Consider the following 19,796-nt stretch of genomic DNA (forward strand, 5'->3'; position numbering starts at 1 on the left):
GCTCTCCATCCCTGCCCGCGGCGTCAGTGCAGGGGAGGGCTTTGGCGTCCTTCCTGGGCAGTGCTGCTGTGCCTCTGGAGCCTGGCTGGGGAGATAGCGGAGGTGAAAGGGCACTTGGCGCTCCTCCACGGGCTTGGGTCAATCGTTAATCGGGGAGGGATTGCTTTCCACTCTCGCAGGTAACCTCCCCGCGGCTCCCACCCCGCACAAAAACAGCACCCCCGGGAGCGGGGTGGAGCTGCAGCGCTGCCTCTCGCAGGGCCATGGGAACGTGAGCACACGGGAGGGACCTGGGCGACAAGCTGCGAGCCCTGGGTAGGTGGCAGAGGTGACATCCAGCCCCCACCATGGTGTCCATGGGGCTCCAGCTGCTGGGCTACACCGTGGCCTTCCTGGGATACATCGGCACGCTGACAGCCACGCTGCTGCCCAGCTGGAAGACCAGCTCCTACATCGGCTCCAGCATCGTGACAGCCATCAGCTTCACCAAGGGGCTGTGGATGGAGTGCGCCACGTACAGCACGGGCATCACCCAGTGCGACATCTACAGCTCCCTGCTCAACCTGCCCGCCGACATCCAGGCAGCCCAAGCCCTCATGGTGAGCTCCTGCGCCGTGTCCTCCCTCGCCTGCCTGCTCTCTGTCGTGGGCATGAGGTGCACCGTCTTCAGCCAGGGCTCGCCGGGCAAGGACCGGGTGGCGGTGGCGGGCGGAGCAATCTTCGTCCTCGGGGGGCTGCTCTGCTTCATCCCGCTGGTGTGGAATATCCACGTGGTGCTGCGGGATTTCCGCAACCCCGTGCTCCCCGACAGCATGAAGTTCGAGCTCGGGGAGGCTCTTTACCTCGGCATCATCTCCTCCCTCCTCTCCATCATCGGCGGCTTCATCCTCTGCACCTCCTGCCCTGCCCGGGACACGACGACAGCCTATTCCAGCGCCTACCAGCCCCAGCTGCTGGCGAGCAAGAGCCCCCGGCCCTCGGTCAGCCAGCTGCAGAAGACCAAGAGTGAAGTCAATTCCTACAACCTGACAGGATACGTGTAAGTGGCTGCAGGTGGGAGCCAGGCTGGCACCTCTCCCGGTTCCCCAGAGTGTCCGGGCGGGCACCAAGGGAACGCGGTAAGGGCAGAGGACACGGCGGCATCGCCCGTGCTCATCCCTCTCGTGTGTGCTTGGGGGGATGGACCTCGCTCTCTCCCTGGGATTCTGAGAGCCTTGCGACTGCTTGGAGATCCCAGCTGGTGTTTTACATTGGTGAAAGACCCTGAATCTGGCTTCTGTTCTTTACTCCATGCTGCCAGCTCACAGGCAGCCCCTGGCACAGAGGGCCCCCAGCCTGCAGCCCCAGTGAACCCAGTGACCCCAGGGACCAGCCTGCTGGCCATGGAGGCACCACGGCAGGGTCAAGGGCACGTGTGTGGCTCTGGAGTTGCTGCTGAGGGGTTGAGTGCTGGCTGCAAACCGATGTCGCAATAAATATGTCTTTCTAGCCAGACTGTATCCGAGCTTTTCTCTGGCGTCGAGAGGCCAGCAGAGGGGGTGTGGAGGGAGCCAAGATGTGAAAAGTGTCCCTGGCCCTTGCTCTGGCCTGCCTTCCCCACCCCACAGCTGATGGCTTTGTCACACAGGAGCCCAGGCAGGTGGGAGCTCTGCTGAGGGGGAGGACGGCCACTCCCTGGCACAGTTTGTCCCTGAGCACCACGCTGGGAGGTTGCCACGCACCACTAGTGCCAAGGTGCCAGCAGGGACAAGCAGAGCTCCCTGTGGGATAATAGCAGGCAGCACCTTCCCTATGTCTCCCCAGCCCTTCTTGCTTCTAGGAGTACAGGTGTGATGAGACTGGGGTGCCCACAGAGAGATTCATTGCCCCTGTGCGTGGCACATCCAAGTCCCCAGGTGGGGAGGAGCCCTGGCATTCCCACATCCCCATCCCACTGAACACTGGCACCCCTGGGGCAAACATGGTCCCAAGGACCAGAGGCAGCTCCTGGCTATAGTAGAGTCTGAGCAGCCCAACTCAGCTGCAGAGAGGCCTCACAGGCAGTTCCTGAGCCCCAAAGTCTTTGAAGGGTCTGTTTGGGGAGAAAAATGCCACCAGTGAGACACTGGAAAGCTGCAGGGGATGGGCAGGCAGGAGCCAAGGCTGTGGAGGGTCAGGCTGCGTGGCTGCAGCCCTGCACAGGAACAGCAGCATGACATCCACCCAGGCTGCTGGGGGCACTGGGGGATGCTGGGCGCATGCCAGGAGAGGAGGTGCAGGCAGCCCAGCCCCACAGCCCACCAGGGAGCAAGAACACTCAAATCCATCTGATATACCACTGCTCCATGTGAGAGAACCCCTGCTCTGCTGTGCCACAACACAGGGCCACCCAAAGACCACCTTGCTGTAGCTCCTTGTCCCCCAGGGACCAGGAGGCCTTGGTCTACCTGCTGACCCATCATAAAACAATTTAGATTAGATCATGGAGAGGAAGGGACCATGTTCTCCACTTTAAATGTCACCACCATCACCCTTGCACCGGTGAAATCATGTTTGCTGTGGGGTTAACATGCTCCTGATAACATTGGGTCATGCTTTCTCCCCTCCTCTGAGAGCAAGGAGCCACACGGGGACCCATCTCCAGGGTGACACTCTCTGAAGGGGACCAAGGTGGATCTCAAGGCAAAGGCCAGTGACCCCAAAGCACAAAGCACAGCATCAACTCTGCCCAGGGGAAAAGAGTGCCCTGGAGCAAGCAAGAGGCTTAACCTGCTGGCTGCAGCCCCCAGGAGATGCTGCAAGTTTTGAGGGTCCTTTGGCCACAAATGTTTTGGGCTTTTTTTTCTTTTCTGGGCAGCTGGTGGAGAGAGTGGGAGAGAAAAGAGTTGGCACAAAAGGTCACACCTTAAAGAGGAGGAATTCCTGGGCACTGGGTCCTTGCCCCTCTCCTCCCACCCCTGTCTGCAGGCAGAGGCTGTGCTAATTAAACAAAGAGGCATTTGAAATGCTCAGAGCTTTATTAGTGCTGGGCTTATTAATGCTTTAATTCAAGGAGCAGAAGGGAAGCTTCCCCCAGAAGGAGAAAGGCAGCTGGCACAGGCAGAGCTCAGAGCTCGGGTACAGAAACACCCATCACACTGGAACAGGGACCAGCCTTTCCCCAGGCCCCCGGGCCACCAGCCCAGCCACAGGGGAGCCCCTGCATTAAACAGTGGGTGGGTTCAGGGAGGGGAACATTTCTCCCCTCCAGCTTTCCTGGCCTTCAATATGAATGCACCCAAAGATGTGAAACTTGGCTACAGGGCAGGACAGATTGACAATTTTCCACTCGGGAAGGAGGATGGGGAAGGGGAGGGGAGGACACTGGGTGCACAGATGTAGTGGCAATGGTTATCTCTGCATCATGCAATAGCCATGTTCCTCACTATAGAGAAACCAAGTTCTTGAGGGCAGCTGGATGTGGCCCAGCCTAGGTACAGAGAGATCAGGAGCCCAGACTGTCCCAGGAGTCAGCTTTGCTGATGACAAACGTGAGTGAAAGGATGGAGCCAAGCCAGCCAGCACAGCACAGAGCCAGCTCCTCAGATGGCCTCTTGCCCCTCACCAGCTCAGTGGCAAAAGCTGAGGGTACTCCAGGATTCTCTGCAGGGGAGGCACAGGAGAGCACAGCCAGGTTCAGGACAAGATGGGCAGCCAGGGAGAAAGAAGGGGTGGGAAGAGTGCTGGGTGGGGAAGAGCTCTCTCCATCTCAAGCCCTTGCCTTGCAGGCCAGTGTGGTGGAGTGGGGAGCCTTGCAACCCTCACTGGAGGGCCAGGTTGCAGTGACTAATCCCCTGTCATAAGGAAATGGGTCCTTCCCCTCTCCTCTTCACTCGATGATGCCTTGATGGAAGTAACAGGCAATAAAATACTAACGTGCCCTTATCTTCAAAAGTGATAGAAGCACTATAAACACTCACTACACCACAGGCTGGGATCAGGGACTGCAGCCTCATCAGCTGGTCATGAAAAACATGCAAAAACTCATGACTTCTTCTTCCAAAGAAGGAACAACACAGCCCGTCTCCAAGGCCCCTGCATCCAGCCCCTACCCACCAAGCACTGCCACAGGTGCAAGCAGAGCCTCTTCTCATGCAGAGCACTGGGCAGGGATGCCCGGGTAAAAAAGGGCACAGGTTTGCCCTAGACCCACCAGGATCACACACCTCCTGCCTCCCTGAAGCCCTCCAGGCAAGCAGAGCTCCTTCTGGCATTCCCAACCTGCTTCTCATCTCTTCCTAGCACAACTGACCTGGAGCAGCAGCAAATAAACCATGCAAGCTCTCTGGGGAGTATGAGGCTATATGCTGGGAGGGCCAGACTCTGCCTGCAGCCCCCAGGAATTGCTCAGATAGGAGAGATGGGAGGGGGAAGGAAATTCGGGCCAAACTCCTGATGGGCTGAGGCACTTGGAAAGGTCCAGCACATTCCTCCACCCTCTCCCCAGTCGTAGCACACTCCCAGCTGCCTCCCACGCCATGTCAGAGCCTCCTGGCCCCTCAGCAAGCCAGGGCTGGTATGGAAGATTGCCCATGGCTTTGCAGCAGCCTTTTCAGGAGCAGCAGAGGACACACAACTGAAAGGGGCTACTCCCAGACACCCCAAATTCTGGCTCCCAGGCTGGGGTCAGGTCACACACTGGTAGGAATGGGAGAGGCGTTCCCTGCCCCAGCCATGCCCCTGAGCCCAGGAAAGAGCCTCATGGATTCACTTCTGGGCATCTGTGGTGCTCAGCTGGCAATTGCACTTGCATTTTACCTCCAGAGGCTTCCTGCCCTCCTGGAGCCATGGGCATGGCCCTGTCTGGAGTCAGGGCAGACAACACGGGCTGTTGGTGCCTGGTGGGAGACCTTGCAATGGAGGTGAGAAACAAGCTCCTCTTTGGAAAACACCTATGCTCATGGCTTTCCACAGTCTCCCAGAGGAGAGCTGTTTAAAGGCGCTGTAAAGGATCTTTTGGTCTTGAAGGAAACATATGAGGGAAACAGGGCAGAATGAACTCCATGACACTGCAGGGAACAGAGGCCTTTGGGTGCACCAGAGATTGCTAGAAAGCACCTTCCTGTTTGAATAACAGGTCAGAAATCCATCAGGAGGGTTATAAAAGATGTTTATCTCAGAAAACCTGATACCTGTGGAGAGGACACAGAGATTTGATCTTCTAGGCATTGCACTAACATCACAATCAGACTATTCCATAATAATTTGAGTCTAATCTCACCTGGAGGAGCTTCAGTTTAGTGATCTCAGCAAACCTCATGTACATGCAATCTGCAGCAGCAAAAAAAAGGCTTTGTAGCAGAACCCACACCAATTCAGTGAGTAAGACATACATTTATAGTGGTACAAACATAAACTCTTCCACAGATTTTACAGAAATATTGGAAAAAAATCATACTCCATCTCTGAAATCTGCCAAAATCTGCTTTGGAGAACTAGCTTAGAGAATAGCAGATAAATTGTCCTGCACTCTCGACAGCTCCACTGCCAAGTGATGGTTACACAGCAGAGAGACAGAAGAGAGGAAGACAAGAGGATCCTTTACATGGACAAACAGAGCTGCAACCATCTTAGCAAGTCTAGAGAGTCATCCCAAGCAATCCCTGCCATCCTGTCACCTCCATGCTTGAGGGCACCAACAATTTGGCAGCTCCTGAACAAATGTTTGTACCTAGAAGATGATCGGACCCCAAGCACAGCCAAACCCCTTCAGGTTCTCTGCTATGAGTCTGGAAGAAACAAATCACCCTGTAAGCAGAGAAACCACGGGAGCTTCACCAGCTTTGGGGTTGCCTTTTATCGCTACTCAGGATTTCAGGGTCTGCTTTGAATGAAGGTTTTCCCACACTGGCAAATTAATCCTTCCTCAGGTCAGGTGTCCTTTTTCACAGAACTTACAACACCCTCTATTTCTGAGATGTCCAGCCTGCTAAAAAAGGCTGAAAGCAGAACAAGACTCACGTCAGAAGCAGCATGATTGCCTTGAACTCGCTTTCCCAGAAAAGCTGTCTCTCTAGGTTTCTGAGGTCACTGGAGCAAAGTCCCACAGCCCCAGCTCTACCTGGCAGGTGCTCCCAAGATTTCTCCAACAGATGCATTATCATTACCCAAATTTTTAGCCCTTTCCTTTTGAGGTGGTAGGCACAAATTCATCCTTCAGTATTTTCCAGAGCATAGAAAAGCCCAGAGACTCTGTAGGCATTACAGAGCTAAGAGCAGAACTCAGCTATCCCTGGATCCACTGTGATGCTCTCTTGCCCTTTGAATTATTCCAGTACACCTTTACCAGAATGAAGGCTCTACTCTTTGCCTCTGGTTCTTTCCCAGCTGCCACAGAAGCTAAGCACACATCTCACAGAGCACTGGGAGCCTCAAACCCTGCCACGACTGAATGCCTCCTCCTCAGCCTTCTGCCCTTCCCAAACACCCTTTATTTTAATGTTTCCAGATTGTAAACTAGCAGGATGTTTCACCCCACGCCTGGCTGCTGGCCGGGGCAAGGCTCACTCCACCTCCGTGCTGCCCGGGGAGGCAGCAGTGGAGAGATATCAGGGAGAAAAACAATTAGCTCCTTGTTTTCAAGGCAAGGAGAGCAGGCTTTGGGTCTAGAGACAGCCTCAGCAAGGGGAAGGACCTCCCTGTTGCAAGGCAAAGCCCCTGGAAGTGGCTCCCAGAACAAAGTACCCATAGCCCAGCCCAGGGAGCTGCCAGGATCCTGCTAACACACAATAAATTTCCACATGCCTGGGCTGGTCTTGCTGTGGGTTATGGTCTCCTTCCTAAAGCTTGGGGAGTCCCATCTCCCTGCTGTGCTAAGGTGACCAGCATCCCAAGGGGCTGATTTCTGCCTTGGGATTCTGCAGCTGAAAACAGGTATGTTTTACCTCGCAGGTTACAGACAGATGCAGCTAATCCACCCAACTTCAGTACTGAGGAAAATCCTCATGGGGAATAAAAGGGAGTAAGCAGCACAGTGTAAAGGCAGCCCAGTCCTATTTGAGGAGACAGGTTTACCTGCAGCTGTCCCTGAGTGCAGCTGCACCTTTCCCATGGAAGATCTTTGCAAAGCAGAGGTAGGCTGCCCAGGAAATTCAGGACTAAAGCTCCCAGCTCAGTGATGGGATGAAGAGAGTCACAGTGCCTTCAACAGTGTGAGCTGAGGGGTAACACAACACGGCTCCTTCCTGTCTCCTTCTACTGCTGGCTGCTCCTGCACACCTCCCATGCAATGCTGGGACCAAGGGCAGGAAAGGCTGTGTCCCCCCAAGTTGTGCCAGGGCTGCTGGGACACAGCATGGTGCTGGCACAGTGGACACTGAGAGCTCTGGGAGGAGAAGGCTTTGCCAAACATCCTTATCTCTGAAGATTCCTTTCTGACCGCCTCATCTTCAATAAGTGTTTATCTCCACTACACAACTTAATCCCCCCAAACTACTCTGGCAGCAACTCCTGGCACAGGCATCCCTGAGAGAGCTTTGAAAGATGTGGAAGAAAAGTGCCAGGTTTCAAACCCAGCTACGCTGATACCAGTTTATCTTTGGAAAATTAATAGCTGCAGTTTGCCAAGCTACATCCATTTAGGAAACACTCCATCACAGAACTATTTTGTGTGTTATTTCCTCACACTGGGGAAAACAAATCAGCTCAAGAAGTGCCAAAAGACCCATGCATTGCTGTAAGGAGCATATATTTTTATCTTGCTGCTGATGTCAGACACAGAGAGGTGAGAATATGAAGCCTGCTAACTGTTCACAGGCTGTTGAACGCTTCCGTAGCCTCACAGTTCTCTGCTGATGGATGCTTGCATCAAAGCTGGCCTTTGCTCACCACCTCCTCATTCAGCAAAGCCCATTCCTCTCACTAATGCCTGAGTGTCTGTTTTCTGTCCATCACTGTGCTGGGCTTGGCTAGGCAGACTTAATTTCCTTCCCAGCAGCTGCTGTGGGGCTGGGTTTAGTTTTGTGCAGGAAACAGGGTCGATGGCACAGGGATGTCTGAGTTATCACTGAGCAGGGATTGCACACAGCCAGGCCCTTTCCTGCTCCTCACCCTCACCACTGAGGAGCTTGGGGAGCACAGCCAGGACAGCTGATCCCAGCTGACCCCAGGGATATCCCAGACCGTGTGGATCACCCTCAGCACATAAAGCTGGGGGAGAAGGAGAAAGGGAAGACATTCTGAGTTTGTCTTCACAAGTCACTTTTACATGTCATGGAGCCCTGTGTTCCTGGAACACCTGCCTGCCATGGGAGGCAGAGGATGAATTCCTTGTTTTGCTTTGCTTGCATACATGACTTTTGCTTTAGTTATTAAATTGTCTTTATCTCAACCCACGGGTTTTCTCACTTTAACTTTTCCAATTCTCTCCCCCATCCCACTGGTGGGGGCTGCGTGGGGCTGAGTTGCTGGTTGGGGTTAAACCATGACAATCATTCAAACATGTTCTCCCTTCCCTGGGTGGCATGAATAAACCAAAAGACAGGTTTTAGCCCAAGGGCTTGACACATGCCATGAAAAACTCTGGGGTTGTCGGTGAATAATCTTCTGAAAAATAAGGTCAAGTATGTTAGGGATAAAGTTCAGATTATAGAGCTACTTAAATGGGAGGGAATAAAAAAAGATGCAAAGAGGAGGAGCACCAGCAGCTAAGATTACACATATGTGCCGTGAAGAACATTGAGATCAAGTCTGAAGGAGGTGTGGACATTTCCTGCTTTAGAAGCAGCTCTGGAGAAGAAAACAAAGGTCTGTCTTTTCACCCACCCAGGGTAGATGCTTCAAGGGATGATTGGATTTTGGGATAAAACTTCCCAGAATAGTCAGAAGCATGGATGGTCCCAAGATCATTGGCTATTTTGTACTTCAGAAAATATATTTCACGCAACCCTAAAAACTGGTGCAAGCATCCCAAATACTACTAAACTAAAACTTTGGCTCATTGCAATATCCTTGTACAGGTTCAATCTCATCAACAGCTCTATTGAAAATTGAATATGATTGGGGTGTAGGCCTGTGGTTTGAGGACCAGCTGAAGAGATGTCAGAAGCAAAACACCAAACATGAATGAAGGTATGAAACACTAATTTCAAACCATGAATGGAAGGAGATAAGGGAGCTACCCTTGATCTCAGGTGTTCCTACCTGCAGCACTGACCTGAAAGCACAGTATACAGCACAATCTGAAAACGTCAAGAGAGGTCACAGAAACAGCTCTGAAATCTTGAATGATGAGCTGGAAACAACACAGAATTCAACCAAGCAGGAAATCAGGAATGGTAGACACACAGATCCTACAGACTGAAAAAAACCCCACAGCTGTATAGACATATCCTTTCTGCCTCCAATAGCAACAGAGAAAGTCCCTTCTGTGGTAAGGCATAAGTGCAGCCCTGGGGGAAATGATGTGGCACAATCCTCACCATGCAGGATGGGGCACTCTGTCCACATCCACATCGCTGTGTTGCTCAACTCTGACTCTCAGGCAACACACACAGCACACATTTGGTGATATCACCTAAGCACTGGCTTCTGTCACATGCTTTTCCAGGTAAAATGAAGTGTTTGACTAAAAGGAGTGATGCTGAGCTGGCCACCCACACACACTCTCCTCCATACCCACGACCTGGGAGAGAGAATGTACTTCAGGAGGGACAGGGAATGTGTGACTGTAAGGGTGACTTCTCCTCAGCTCCTAGGGGCCAGTCATTTTATGGTATAAAGGAGGAAATCAGGTTTGATTCAAGATGCTTCTGCACTGGAAATAAGCACAGGCTTGAACAATATTGAACTACTTGTACTTGTCCTTATTTTCTTCTCATGAACTTCAAATAGAACAGGTAGTTGCAGCATCTTTTGGGTGCAACCTCTCCCCTTTGTCACATCTGTCTGCTCCCAAACTCCTCACCTTCCTCCAAACTCCCCATCATCCTTACTTTTTCTGAGGTTTAACATACAGTCATGCTACTGGCTCAAGAAGATTCTAAGAAAACAAGCCCAAACAAATGAAGCTTCCAGGCAGGACAGCACCAATTGAAGGAGCAGGGCTCAGCCAGGCTGACCCAGAGCCTTGCAGCAGATCTGACAGCAAGCCCAGCATCACCACTGCCCCGGCTGTTCCCATGGCTACACGGGAAGATAAATTGAGTTCAAGGAACCTCGTGTCGCTACATTATTTAACAAACAGACAGTCACGCTCAAAAGGAAAACACAGGGACCCAGTTTAGAAGCTGCGTGGGCTGATCAGACTGATGGATGCCTGAGTGCCTCACAGGGCTCAAATCCTCAAGCTCAGCACCATGGCGCTCTAGCCAGAGCCAGGCAGGGTGTTAACCACAGAGAGAGTCCAGTGTGGCCACAGAAGAGCCTGCAAGGCCACAGCTGTTTGTCCACAAACACAAGCAGACCTTGAACCTGACAGAGCCCTGGATACCTGACCCATTTATGGAACAATCCAAAGCCTGACTTCTGGAAAGGAAAGGCCGCTCCACCTGCAAGTCTGTGTTCTGGCCCAGGCTTCAAATGCAGCACTGGGCAAAGAGGAAAGGAACGTGGGCACAAAGAAAAGCATAGGAGGAGAAAAGAGTGTGGAGGAGTTATAGGGGTGTGGGGAGAGATGAACAGGCTTTGAGGGCAAGGGTGCTGATGGAGCTCGGAGGTGCTGCAGAGAGTTTATGTTTGGAAAAAGTGATTCAGCATGGCAGCAGCGAGGAGAAACAAGAGGGGTCTGGGGGCGACCTGAGGCAGGGAAAACAAGAGCAACAGGAGATGTTTGGCGCCATGACTGCCCTGAGCCCGCGAGAGAAGAGCAGGACTGTTCTCACAACACAGTTTTCAGTGCTGGTGTAACCCAGCGCCTTTCTCCTTCCCCAGAATCCTGCAAGGAGGAGCAGAAGGTGACCCAGATCGGTCTGATTCACCAACCGGCTGCAGAGGGCCCCGATTCTGTGATTCTGTGAGATGCCAAGGTCCACTGGGCTGTGCTCAGGACCCTTCGCTGGGCAGGCAGTGGGGACACGTGCGGGACACAGCCAGGCCAGCAGTGCCACCATGTGGGAGCAGGTCACCTCCTTCTGCCAGGACACGGCCAGCAAGGGCTCCTGGAGCACGGAACAGAGCAGTTGGAAACATAAACACACATACATATATAAATAAGCTCAACTCTCACCCTCCCGAAACTCAAAAAGAATGAGAGACTTATCCAGAGAAATTTTCTCAGCCAGAAATCTGCTCCTTGCTGGAAGCCAAAAGACTGTGTTGTCTCTCAAGTGTTTTTCAATAATGCCCAGAAAAATAACTCTCTCTTCCCAGGCACTGAAATGACACTGACAGGGCTCTAATTATCAGGGTCTTCCTTCTTGCAAGTCTTGAAAACTAGGATTTGGGCCAGCTTCCAGTCTGCGGGGACCTCTCCAGGCTCCCAAGACTTGAAAAATAATGGAGAGAGAGATCCTGTGATGACAGGACCAGTATTTCCCTTACCCTGGGATGAACCCCATCACACCCCATAGATTTATGTGCATCCAGCTGGAGCAGCAAGCCTCAAATAAGTTTAGTTTTGGCTGGGAGTTTATCCTGCCCCTAATTACAGTCCTCCAACATAGAGCTACAGGGGTCCCAGGGCCCAACATTGATGTTAATGACAGAGGTGAAATAGGCATTAAACATCTCTGCATTTTCCCTGTCCATATCTGTGAGGTGTCTGACCTCTTCAAGTGTGCACCAATGTTATCTTTGATCCTCCTTTTGCTGTTAACATGTTTTAACAAGTCCTTTTTGCTGTCCTTCACAGTGTTGGCAAGCCTGAATGCTAACCAAGCTCTGGCCACATGCATTTTCTCCCTGAAATAGTGAACAGCATCTCCCTAATTTTCCTGTGTAACCTGACCTTGCTTCCAATGTTCATACACTGGGCCTTCTGTTCCCCTCAGAAATTAGTCCCTATGACAATAACCTGGGTTTTTTTCTCCATATGAGTGATTTTGATATGGAATGCAGGTCAACTTGACCTTACTGATACCTCCAACCTCAATGGAGCATCATTCTCAGCACTGGTTCTACTTGCAGAACCTGGTATCTCTGACCCAAGATCACCTGAGAAGGTAGGGTAATCCCAGAGGAGTGCACAGAAAAATGCAGTGTAACCCCTGTGTGCAGCACAGACCACTAGGAACAGCTGATTGCAAGGGAAGGCACTAGCACAGTCAGCAGTTACTGGAAACAGTGTTAGGAAAAGTTCTCTCTAGGAACCACTGTAGATTTGTCTTGGTGTCCTGAAGCACAAAGTAAAAATCCGACATGTAGGGGTTTAAAACGATCATTTTTCTGTCAGCCACAAGTACTCCACAGATGTTTTCACTGAACTGTCCAACACATTCTTAGGTCTCCATCCTCAGACAATGATGCCAATTTTGATGTTGCTTCATTCCCTGTGGGAAAGTCCCTTTGTTATCTAGATTCTAGGTTATAAAACCTTACTTCTTGGTCTCCACAGCCAGCTGATTTCCTTTTTACTTAATGATAAAGGCTATCTTATCTGGCTTTATGGAATGCTGAACTTCAACAGCTAACAGCCACCGAGCCATATGAACTGGTTGCACTCTGGAATTTCTTGATCAGAGAAAAGAATTTTCCTTCAGTAACATTGAGATAATTGTTCAAACTTTACCAGTTCTTTCCACTTAGCATTTGAGCTGAAATTTTTGGTAAAGACATAAAGCTTCTTGTTCTGCAACAGGTCAGGAGTTCTCAACAACAAAATAATTTTTCTATTAGCAGTTTTGCCATTGAAATGTAAGTCAATCAGACTTAAAAAAACCCACCCAATTATCCAGAAATTATCTAATTTAAACGGACAGATTCCTCTGGAATGAAAGGCTGTTATTTTAAATAGGAAAAAAAAGATGTCAGGTAGTCATCAAAGAAAGCAGGCAATGAAAAAAAGATTCCATTTTAATATCGCCTGTTTGAATAAGACCTGAACTGACAGGTACGTGTCCCTTGTCCCTCAACCTCGGCCTGGTGTCCCCTGTCCCGCACCCCAGTCCGCTGTCCCCGGTCCCTCACTCCTGTCCCGCACCCCGGCCCGCTGTCCCCGGTCCCTCACTCCTGTCCCGCACCCCGGCCCGCTGTCCCCGGTCCCTCACTCCTGTCCCGCACCCCGGCCCGCTGTCCCCGGTCCCTCACTCCTGTCCCGCACCCCGGCCCGCTGTCCTCGGTCCCGCAGCCGCGTCTCCCGTCTCCACAGCAACGCCGATACGCCCCGCCCCTCACGCCCCTACAGCCAATCGAAACCGGGGGACCGAGAGTGGCGGCCTCATAGACCAATGGGTGCCGAGGGCGGGAAGGCGAGGGGCGGGGCGGGGCGGGGCGCGGTGACGCCATCGCCGCGCGCGCCGTCGCGGAGCCGCCGCCGCGCCTGCCGGAGCTCGGCCCGCGCCGCCGCCGAACCGCGCCATGAACCAGTTCAGCTTCGGGACGGCCGCGCCCGGCGGCGCCTTCAGCCTGGGCGCGCCCAGAGCCGCCGCCACCACCACGGCGCCCACCAGCGGCTTCTCCTTCTCCGCGCCCGCGCCCGCCGCCGCCTCCGGCGGCTTCAGCTTCGGCAGCGCGGCGGCGCCGGCGGCGGGCGGCAGCCAGCCCGCCGGGCTCTTCTCCTTCAGCAGGCCGGGCGCGGCCGCGCAGCCTTCCGGCTTCAGCTTCGGCTCCGGCTCCGGCTCGGCCGGCGCGGCCCCCGCGGCCCCGGCAGCCGCCGCCTTCCCGCTGGGGTGAGAGCGCGGGGCCGGCCGGGGCCGCGGGCAGCGGGAGGGAGCGAGGGACGGAGCGAGGGAGGCTCCTGGCGGTGCCGGGCGAGGGCTCCGCGGGGATTGTGCGGGGAGCGAGCCTTGCCTCTTGTGCCTGGGGCTTCCCAGCGCCCTGCAGCCATCGCAGGTGCTCGTTGGGCAAGTGCTGGGCGAGCCCTGGCACCTGTCCCGGCTGATGTTTTCATGGGGGAGCGCTTGCACGTGCTGGGAAGGAGATGTTCCACCTTTCCGTCTGGGAAAAGCCGGGCTGCGGACGCGTGCACGAAGAAATGCGAAAGCTCTGCTGCCGAGTAGAAAACGTCTTGTTTTTTCTGACCCAAATCTGGAGCGCTCTGAATGTTTTCTCGGCACTTGGGGAGTGATTTGTCCTTACCGAAAGGCTGCGAGTGGTTCTGGAGCGGTTCTGCACAACTGCTGCTGTCAAAGCTTGCCAGATGGGGGCTGTGGGAAGGGAGCTCAAATGGGGACGAGCAGAAAAAAAACAGCCTTGTGTAGAGGGAGTGAAAATGGTGAGCTGAGAGAAGGAGCAGCTTCACATGTAGTGCCATAAAATGTCCTGTGGTGGCTGGCTGGGTGGAGGTCATGAAGGGAGAGTCAGTAGAAAGAGCCCTAACGGGGGATGGCAGGTGACAGCAGCTGGATAGAGTCTGTTGTCAGAAGTGGGACACAGCCTGGCCAGGTGTGCATCTCTTTGACAGGAGGTGTCTGCTGGCAGCAAGTGGTCAGGGAGAAAGCCATCTGTGTATACCTGAGTGTATGTGTGTCTCAAGCAGATTGGCTTCTTTTCTTTTCTTCTGTTCCCTAGGGCAAACACCCCAAAAGTGAACTTTGGAGCCAGCACTGCCACTTCAGCTCCTGCAATCACGGGGGGCTTTTCTTTTGGTGCCCCTGCTGCAACCAGCACACCCTCGAGTCAGGCAGCGGCCCCGTCTGGCTTTACCTTTGGCTCTGCTGGCACCAGCAGCACCAGCACAGCTCCGTCTGGGACTACAGGAGGGTTCACCTTCTCCAGTGGCACCACGACCCAGGCGGGAACAGCCGGCTTCAGCATCGGCACCGCGGCTCCGCAGGCGACGTCCGCAGGGCTGACCTTTGGCACGGCCCCTGCGGCTGCTGCCACCACCAGCACGGCCACCCTGGGAGCTGCCACCCCGTCAGCAGCGCCCTTCAGCCTTGGGGGGCAGCCCACAGGTGGGGGAACAGGCTGGGGGGGCAGCTGGAGGCTGAGAGCCTTTGGCATGGGGATATCTGAAGGTGGAGTGGAGCTCTGCAGCCTCCGGCTTCTGCTGGGGCAGGATGGAGCAAGGGGCTGCAGCCAGAGGTGTTTCTGAAAAGCCAGTCCAGGGTGCAGTGCAGTGGTGAGGAGTGATGGCTCTTAACCTTTAGGAAGAAAACCCATGTTTTCCTTTTGCTCCTGGTTCCAGGTCTAACCTTTGGGGCACCGCCTTCAACAGCAGCCACCAGTACAACCACGGCAACGCTGACCACAGGTGCCAGCCAGGCACCCACTCTGTCCTTTGCAACCAAGCTTGGAGGTAGGAAGCTGTTCTAAAAAACAATTCCTCAAGGCTTTGTGAAATCTGCTGTCCTCGTGCCAATATTTGTCTAATGGAAGCAGACAAGTATCTCCTACTGGGGTGTGGGAAGGGGCCAGAAGCGTTTGTTCCTGTCACTTTGCTCTGGCAGTGGTGACCTGTGACAGCTCCTAGAGCCCTTGGACAGCGTGTCCTGTGTTTCCGATTGTGTCCCATGTGCCAGATTCAGTTCTGTGCTTGTTTGGGGAGCACAGGGGTAGGGAGGCACCATCTTAAAGGGATAAATCTGTGAAAGAGAGGGAGTGGAGGGAGAATAAGAGGAAAAGGAGATTAAAATGCGGACATCCCCTGGACCCAGGCGTGGCTGGGCAGTTTGTGTCACCCTCCCAGCAGGGTTGTTGTGCGGTGGGTGGGAGCTCGGTGTGCTCTGCTCGTCCACATGGAGCTGTTTGTCTCTGCAGTCACATCCACAGCTGCCACCACGGCCTCCACCACCAGCACCACCTCAGTGCTGGGCTCCACGGGGCCCTCCTTGTTTGCATCTGTGGCCACTTCTTCAGCCCCAGCCTCCTCCACCACCACGGGCCTCTCACGTGAGTCTCTGCAGGCAGGTTTGTCCCTGGGGCAGTAAGGGAGCAGCGTGGCTGCTGCTGCTCCTGTGGGTGCTGGAGCTGCTGCTGCAGGGGGAGCAGGGAGCAGGCTGGGCACAGCATTTCTGAGGGACCCTGCATTTCATGGCTTAGGCAACCTGTCAGTGGTGTCTTCTCTTTACAGTTGGTGCCACTTCCACTGGTTCCACTGGGACAGCCAGTCTGGGGACACTTGGCTTTGGAATAAAAGTTCCTGGAACAACAGCTGCCACAACAAGCACAGCCACTGGTAGGAACCAGATGCTCCAAGTCACTGAAGAGAAGGGAGCCTGAATTCAGTGCTCTGAATAGGAGAAGAGTAAAGGGCTGTGTGAGAGTAGAAGCACAGCAGTTATGATTTGGCAAGCTCTCGAGCAACTGAAAACAACACACTTTGTCTTTCTCTGATCCTTTCCCATCTCTCTGTGAAAACATTAAAGTTCTTTCATCTGCTGCAGAGGTGCAGGGCTGGAACTGTGTGTGCTGGTAGTTGTTAGGTCTAACAGTAAAACATTGACAAGGCTGTGGGCTAGGGATGTTTTCATTGCCTCCATGACAGAGGTGGGATTTGCTGTTGTTCCCTTCAGAGGCATCTACTGAGGCTCCTACACCCCTGGGCAGTGCACCCCAGACCTGATCTCTGTTTGTGAGGTACGAGGTGTGTCCTCTTCTGTTGCTTGACTTGAATCTCCTCCTGCAGGGACTACTACTTCTGCTTCTGGCTTTCCTTTGAATCTGAAGCCATTGACTACAACTGGTGCCATTGGAGCTGTGACCTCCACAGCTGCCATAACCACAACCACCACACCCAGGTGGGTGCTTTGTGACCATTTTGTGCCCGGGGCAGGAGCAGCTGCAGTGTTCATGCGGGGCTCTGGAGGAGGAAGGGGAAATGAGTGAGTGTTGTGGTGTTTCTCTTTCCTGACCTTGTGTCCTGTGCTGGCCCTCACTCCCTCTCAGTGCCCCCCCAGTGATGACTTATGCCCAGCTGGAGAGTTTGATAAACAAGTGGAGCCTAGAACTGGAAGACCAGGAGAAGCACTTTCTCCATCAAGCTACACAAGTCAATGCCTGGGACCGGATGCTGATAGAGAATGGCGAGAAGGTGAGCTCACCTCCAGTGGAACCTCATTCTGCCTGCTCAGGTCCTTAAAGGCCTCAGTGGTACATCGAGCCATTGAGTGGGACTTTGTACTTGTAAAAGCAATAGATGGGAGCTCCAGCTGGGTGCTTTTCACAGTCCCTCTGTGTGTCTCTTCTGCCCTTTAGGCCTTGGAGCTTGGAAATGTGTTCTTTGACTTTGCTCTGGGATACCTTGTTCTCTTAGGGGGGATCATTCCAAGCTGTATCTCCTTTATTCCATCTTTGCTCTATAAATCTTGATGTAACCATCTCTTGTTTCCAGTAGAACTTGCATGGTGCTGCCTCCTCCCACCCACCTCTCTTCTTTGGAGAGCTGACTTTTTGGTTTTCAAGGTGTAATGAAATGTCTTCTGTTTCCAGATTACTTCGTTACACAGAGAAGTAGAGAAGGTGAAGGTTGATCAGAAGAGGTAGGAGACTGTGAGCACTTGAAATGATTTAATTTCTTCTCTGCATTGTCCTGCCTGGTTGTGTGCCAGCTCTGCAACGTCTGCAACATGCAAGGGAAGCAGCTGGCATTTTCTCTTTGCAGACTGGATCAGGAGCTGGACTTCATTCTGTCCCAGCAGAAAGAGCTGGAGGACTTGCTGACCCCTCTGGAGGAGTCTGTGAAGGAGCAGAGCGGGACCATCTACCTGCAGCACGCGGATGAGGAACGGGAGAGGACGTGAGGCACAAATCTGCTGGGGATGGGCCATGAGCACTGTCCTGTGCTCATAGCAGGCAGCAGGAGATAGAGTTGGGATGTGTGGCAGGATTGAACAGTGAATGGCTGCTGTCAGATACTTGATCCTGTTTTACGCATGGCAATTTAGAAACTAGAACAGTGATGCCCTTCAATCAGCCTGAAAAGCTCTTTGGAAGGTGGTGTAATGAGCTGTCTAGGAAGAGGTTACTAATTTTGGCATAATCTTGAAAAATTAATTATACTTCAGTAGCAGATGTAGTGAGAGCAGAGTGAACTATGTATAGCAGGAGCATCCTCGTCAGCCTTTAGTGATGCATCATAGCATGGTAATTAAAGGCAGTGTTTGTCTGGCTCAAGAGATGAAGAATCTTGAATCCAGGTTCACTGCTTCCTTCAGTTCCCAAAAAACCTTCCAGAATGTCCTCCACTCTCTTGCTTGTCTGTAGATCAAGGGAGACAGTCAGCAGTCCGTTCATGTTGGTCATGGATGCTCTCTGGGTGCTCTTCCCAGGTCTCTGCCAGCCTTGGCTGCAGATGTGGAAGCCCATTCTCATTGCCCATGGTTGCTGTCATTCTGAGCAGGTCTTCCACGTTCTCAAACATTCTGATCTTGGTTCCTGTGTGCTCTGCAGCTACAAACTGGCTGAGAACATTGATGCTCAGCTGAAGCGCATGGCACAAGATCTGAAGGACATCACTGAGCACTTGAACACATCAAGAGGCCCAGCAGACACGAGTGACCCGGTAATTGCAAGCTTCTATTTTTATTTTTTATGATTTATATTGAATTGATCTTGACGCTCCTTATGGCTGTACTCAGCAACTTTTTTTCAGTAAAAATTTCCCTTCAATTTTGCAGACTGACATTTTCCACATTCATTTTGAATTTTAACAATTCAAGCCTAAGGTGATCAATGTTCTGCTGGTTCCTAGGTCTAAATTAAAATAAGCCAAAGCCACTGACATATGGTCTAACTGTGCAGTTTTCTTGCTGGTAAGAAGCAGCAAAGTAACAGCATTGCTGCACACACTTCCTTGGCAAAATGGCTGCTGCCTTAGGGAAGCTGTGCAAGGAGAAACTTGCCTTTGACTCCTCTTGGTGTTTCATACAGTCTCACAACTGACTTGCCCCTTCTCTCTCTCTGCTCAGCTTCAACAGATCTGTAAAATTTTGAATGCACACATGGATTCCCTGCAGTGGATTGACCAGAACTCGGGTGAGATTTATTTTCCAGCATATTTTTTTGGGAATGTGAATGGAAAGCAGGAACATGTGTGTGTTTGTTCATCCCTGAATTCCTGAAGATGCCTGAGGCATCTTCCTCCTCACCTTCAGTGGCACTGTCCCTTCTGAGCTCAAATTTTCCTGCTGTGCTTGATTGGAGGCCTCTGATGACAACTTACTTTTGGCAGCTGCTTGTGTTTTACCAAAAAAGCCCTGGTCAAATGTCTTTCTCCTGCAAGCAAAAGTGTGCAGGGCTGTGTTCTGGGGTGACTGTGACATTAATCCCTTGTTTCTCCCACAGCTGTGCTGCAGAGAAAAGTGGAAGAGGTGACAAAGGTTTGTGAGAGTCGCCGCAAGGAGCAGGAGCGCAGCTTTCGGATCACCTTTGATTGAAACACTCCCATCTTCAAAGGATGAACATAAAACCTCCACAGAAAACAGAAGTGTTTGAGGTCTGAGTTGATGACCTGGCTTTATTTCTTTACTTGGAATAAAATATATTGTTTGTTCCAAAACCAGTCTGGGTTGTGTTGGACAGGAGAAGCTGAGAAACTTCATGAAGTCTGTGGGGGAAATGTGGTCTCTGTGCTTTAGCTCTGCCTGCGCTGGGGTGTGATAGACAAATGCTGCGTTGCAGGGCTTGGTGCACTCTGTCTCCAGGGGAGCCAGCAGAGCTGGGTGGCTCCCAGGACTGAAGTGTGGACATAGTCCTGCAGCAGCAGAGCGCAGCACACTTGGCTCTGGGAGACCTTGTGCACT

General features: G+C 52.7%; 2 protein-coding genes across 2 annotated transcripts; both read left to right on the plus strand.

The window, feature by feature from the left end:
• The first annotated feature begins 347 nt into the window (after nt 1-347).
• CLDN2 (claudin 2) lies at nt 348-1,043 on the plus strand. The gene has a single exon (XM_062503091.1). It carries the CDS (start codon nt 348-350, stop codon nt 1,041-1,043), a length of 696 nt encoding a protein of 231 aa, XP_062359075.1.
• A 12,427-nt stretch (nt 1,044-13,470) lies between these two features.
• Nucleotides 13,471-19,537, plus strand: LOC134050057 (nuclear pore glycoprotein p62-like). The gene is made up of 12 exons (XM_062502883.1): nt 13,471-13,781; nt 14,623-15,008; nt 15,242-15,352; nt 15,814-15,945; nt 16,127-16,231; nt 16,682-16,793; nt 16,942-17,086; nt 17,485-17,534; nt 17,657-17,791; nt 18,445-18,556; nt 18,963-19,029; nt 19,339-19,537. Exons 1-12 carry the CDS (start codon nt 13,471-13,473, stop codon nt 19,428-19,430), a joined length of 1,758 nt encoding a protein of 585 aa, XP_062358867.1. The 3' UTR covers nt 19,431-19,537.
• Nucleotides 19,538-19,796: the final 259 nt, after the last annotated feature.

Source organism: Cinclus cinclus, chromosome 15 (genome assembly GCF_963662255.1).
Source record: "Cinclus cinclus chromosome 15, bCinCin1.1, whole genome shotgun sequence".
Lineage (NCBI taxonomy): Eukaryota > Metazoa > Chordata > Aves > Passeriformes > Cinclidae > Cinclus > Cinclus cinclus.

Coding starts and splice junctions, on each gene's coding strand:
- LOC134050057 (XM_062502883.1), top strand. CDS start 13,471: ATGAACCAGTTCAGCTTCGGGACGGCCGCGCCCGGCGGCGCCTTCAGC. Junction 17,087..17,484: donor TGATAGAGAATGGCGAGAAG/GTGAGCTCACCT, acceptor TTCTGTTTCCAG/ATTACTTCGTTACACAGAGA. Junction 19,030..19,338: donor GTGGATTGACCAGAACTCGG/GTGAGATTTATT, acceptor TTTCTCCCACAG/CTGTGCTGCAGAGAAAAGTG.
- CLDN2 (XM_062503091.1), top strand. CDS start 348: ATGGTGTCCATGGGGCTCCAGCTGCTGGGCTACACCGTGGCCTTCCTG.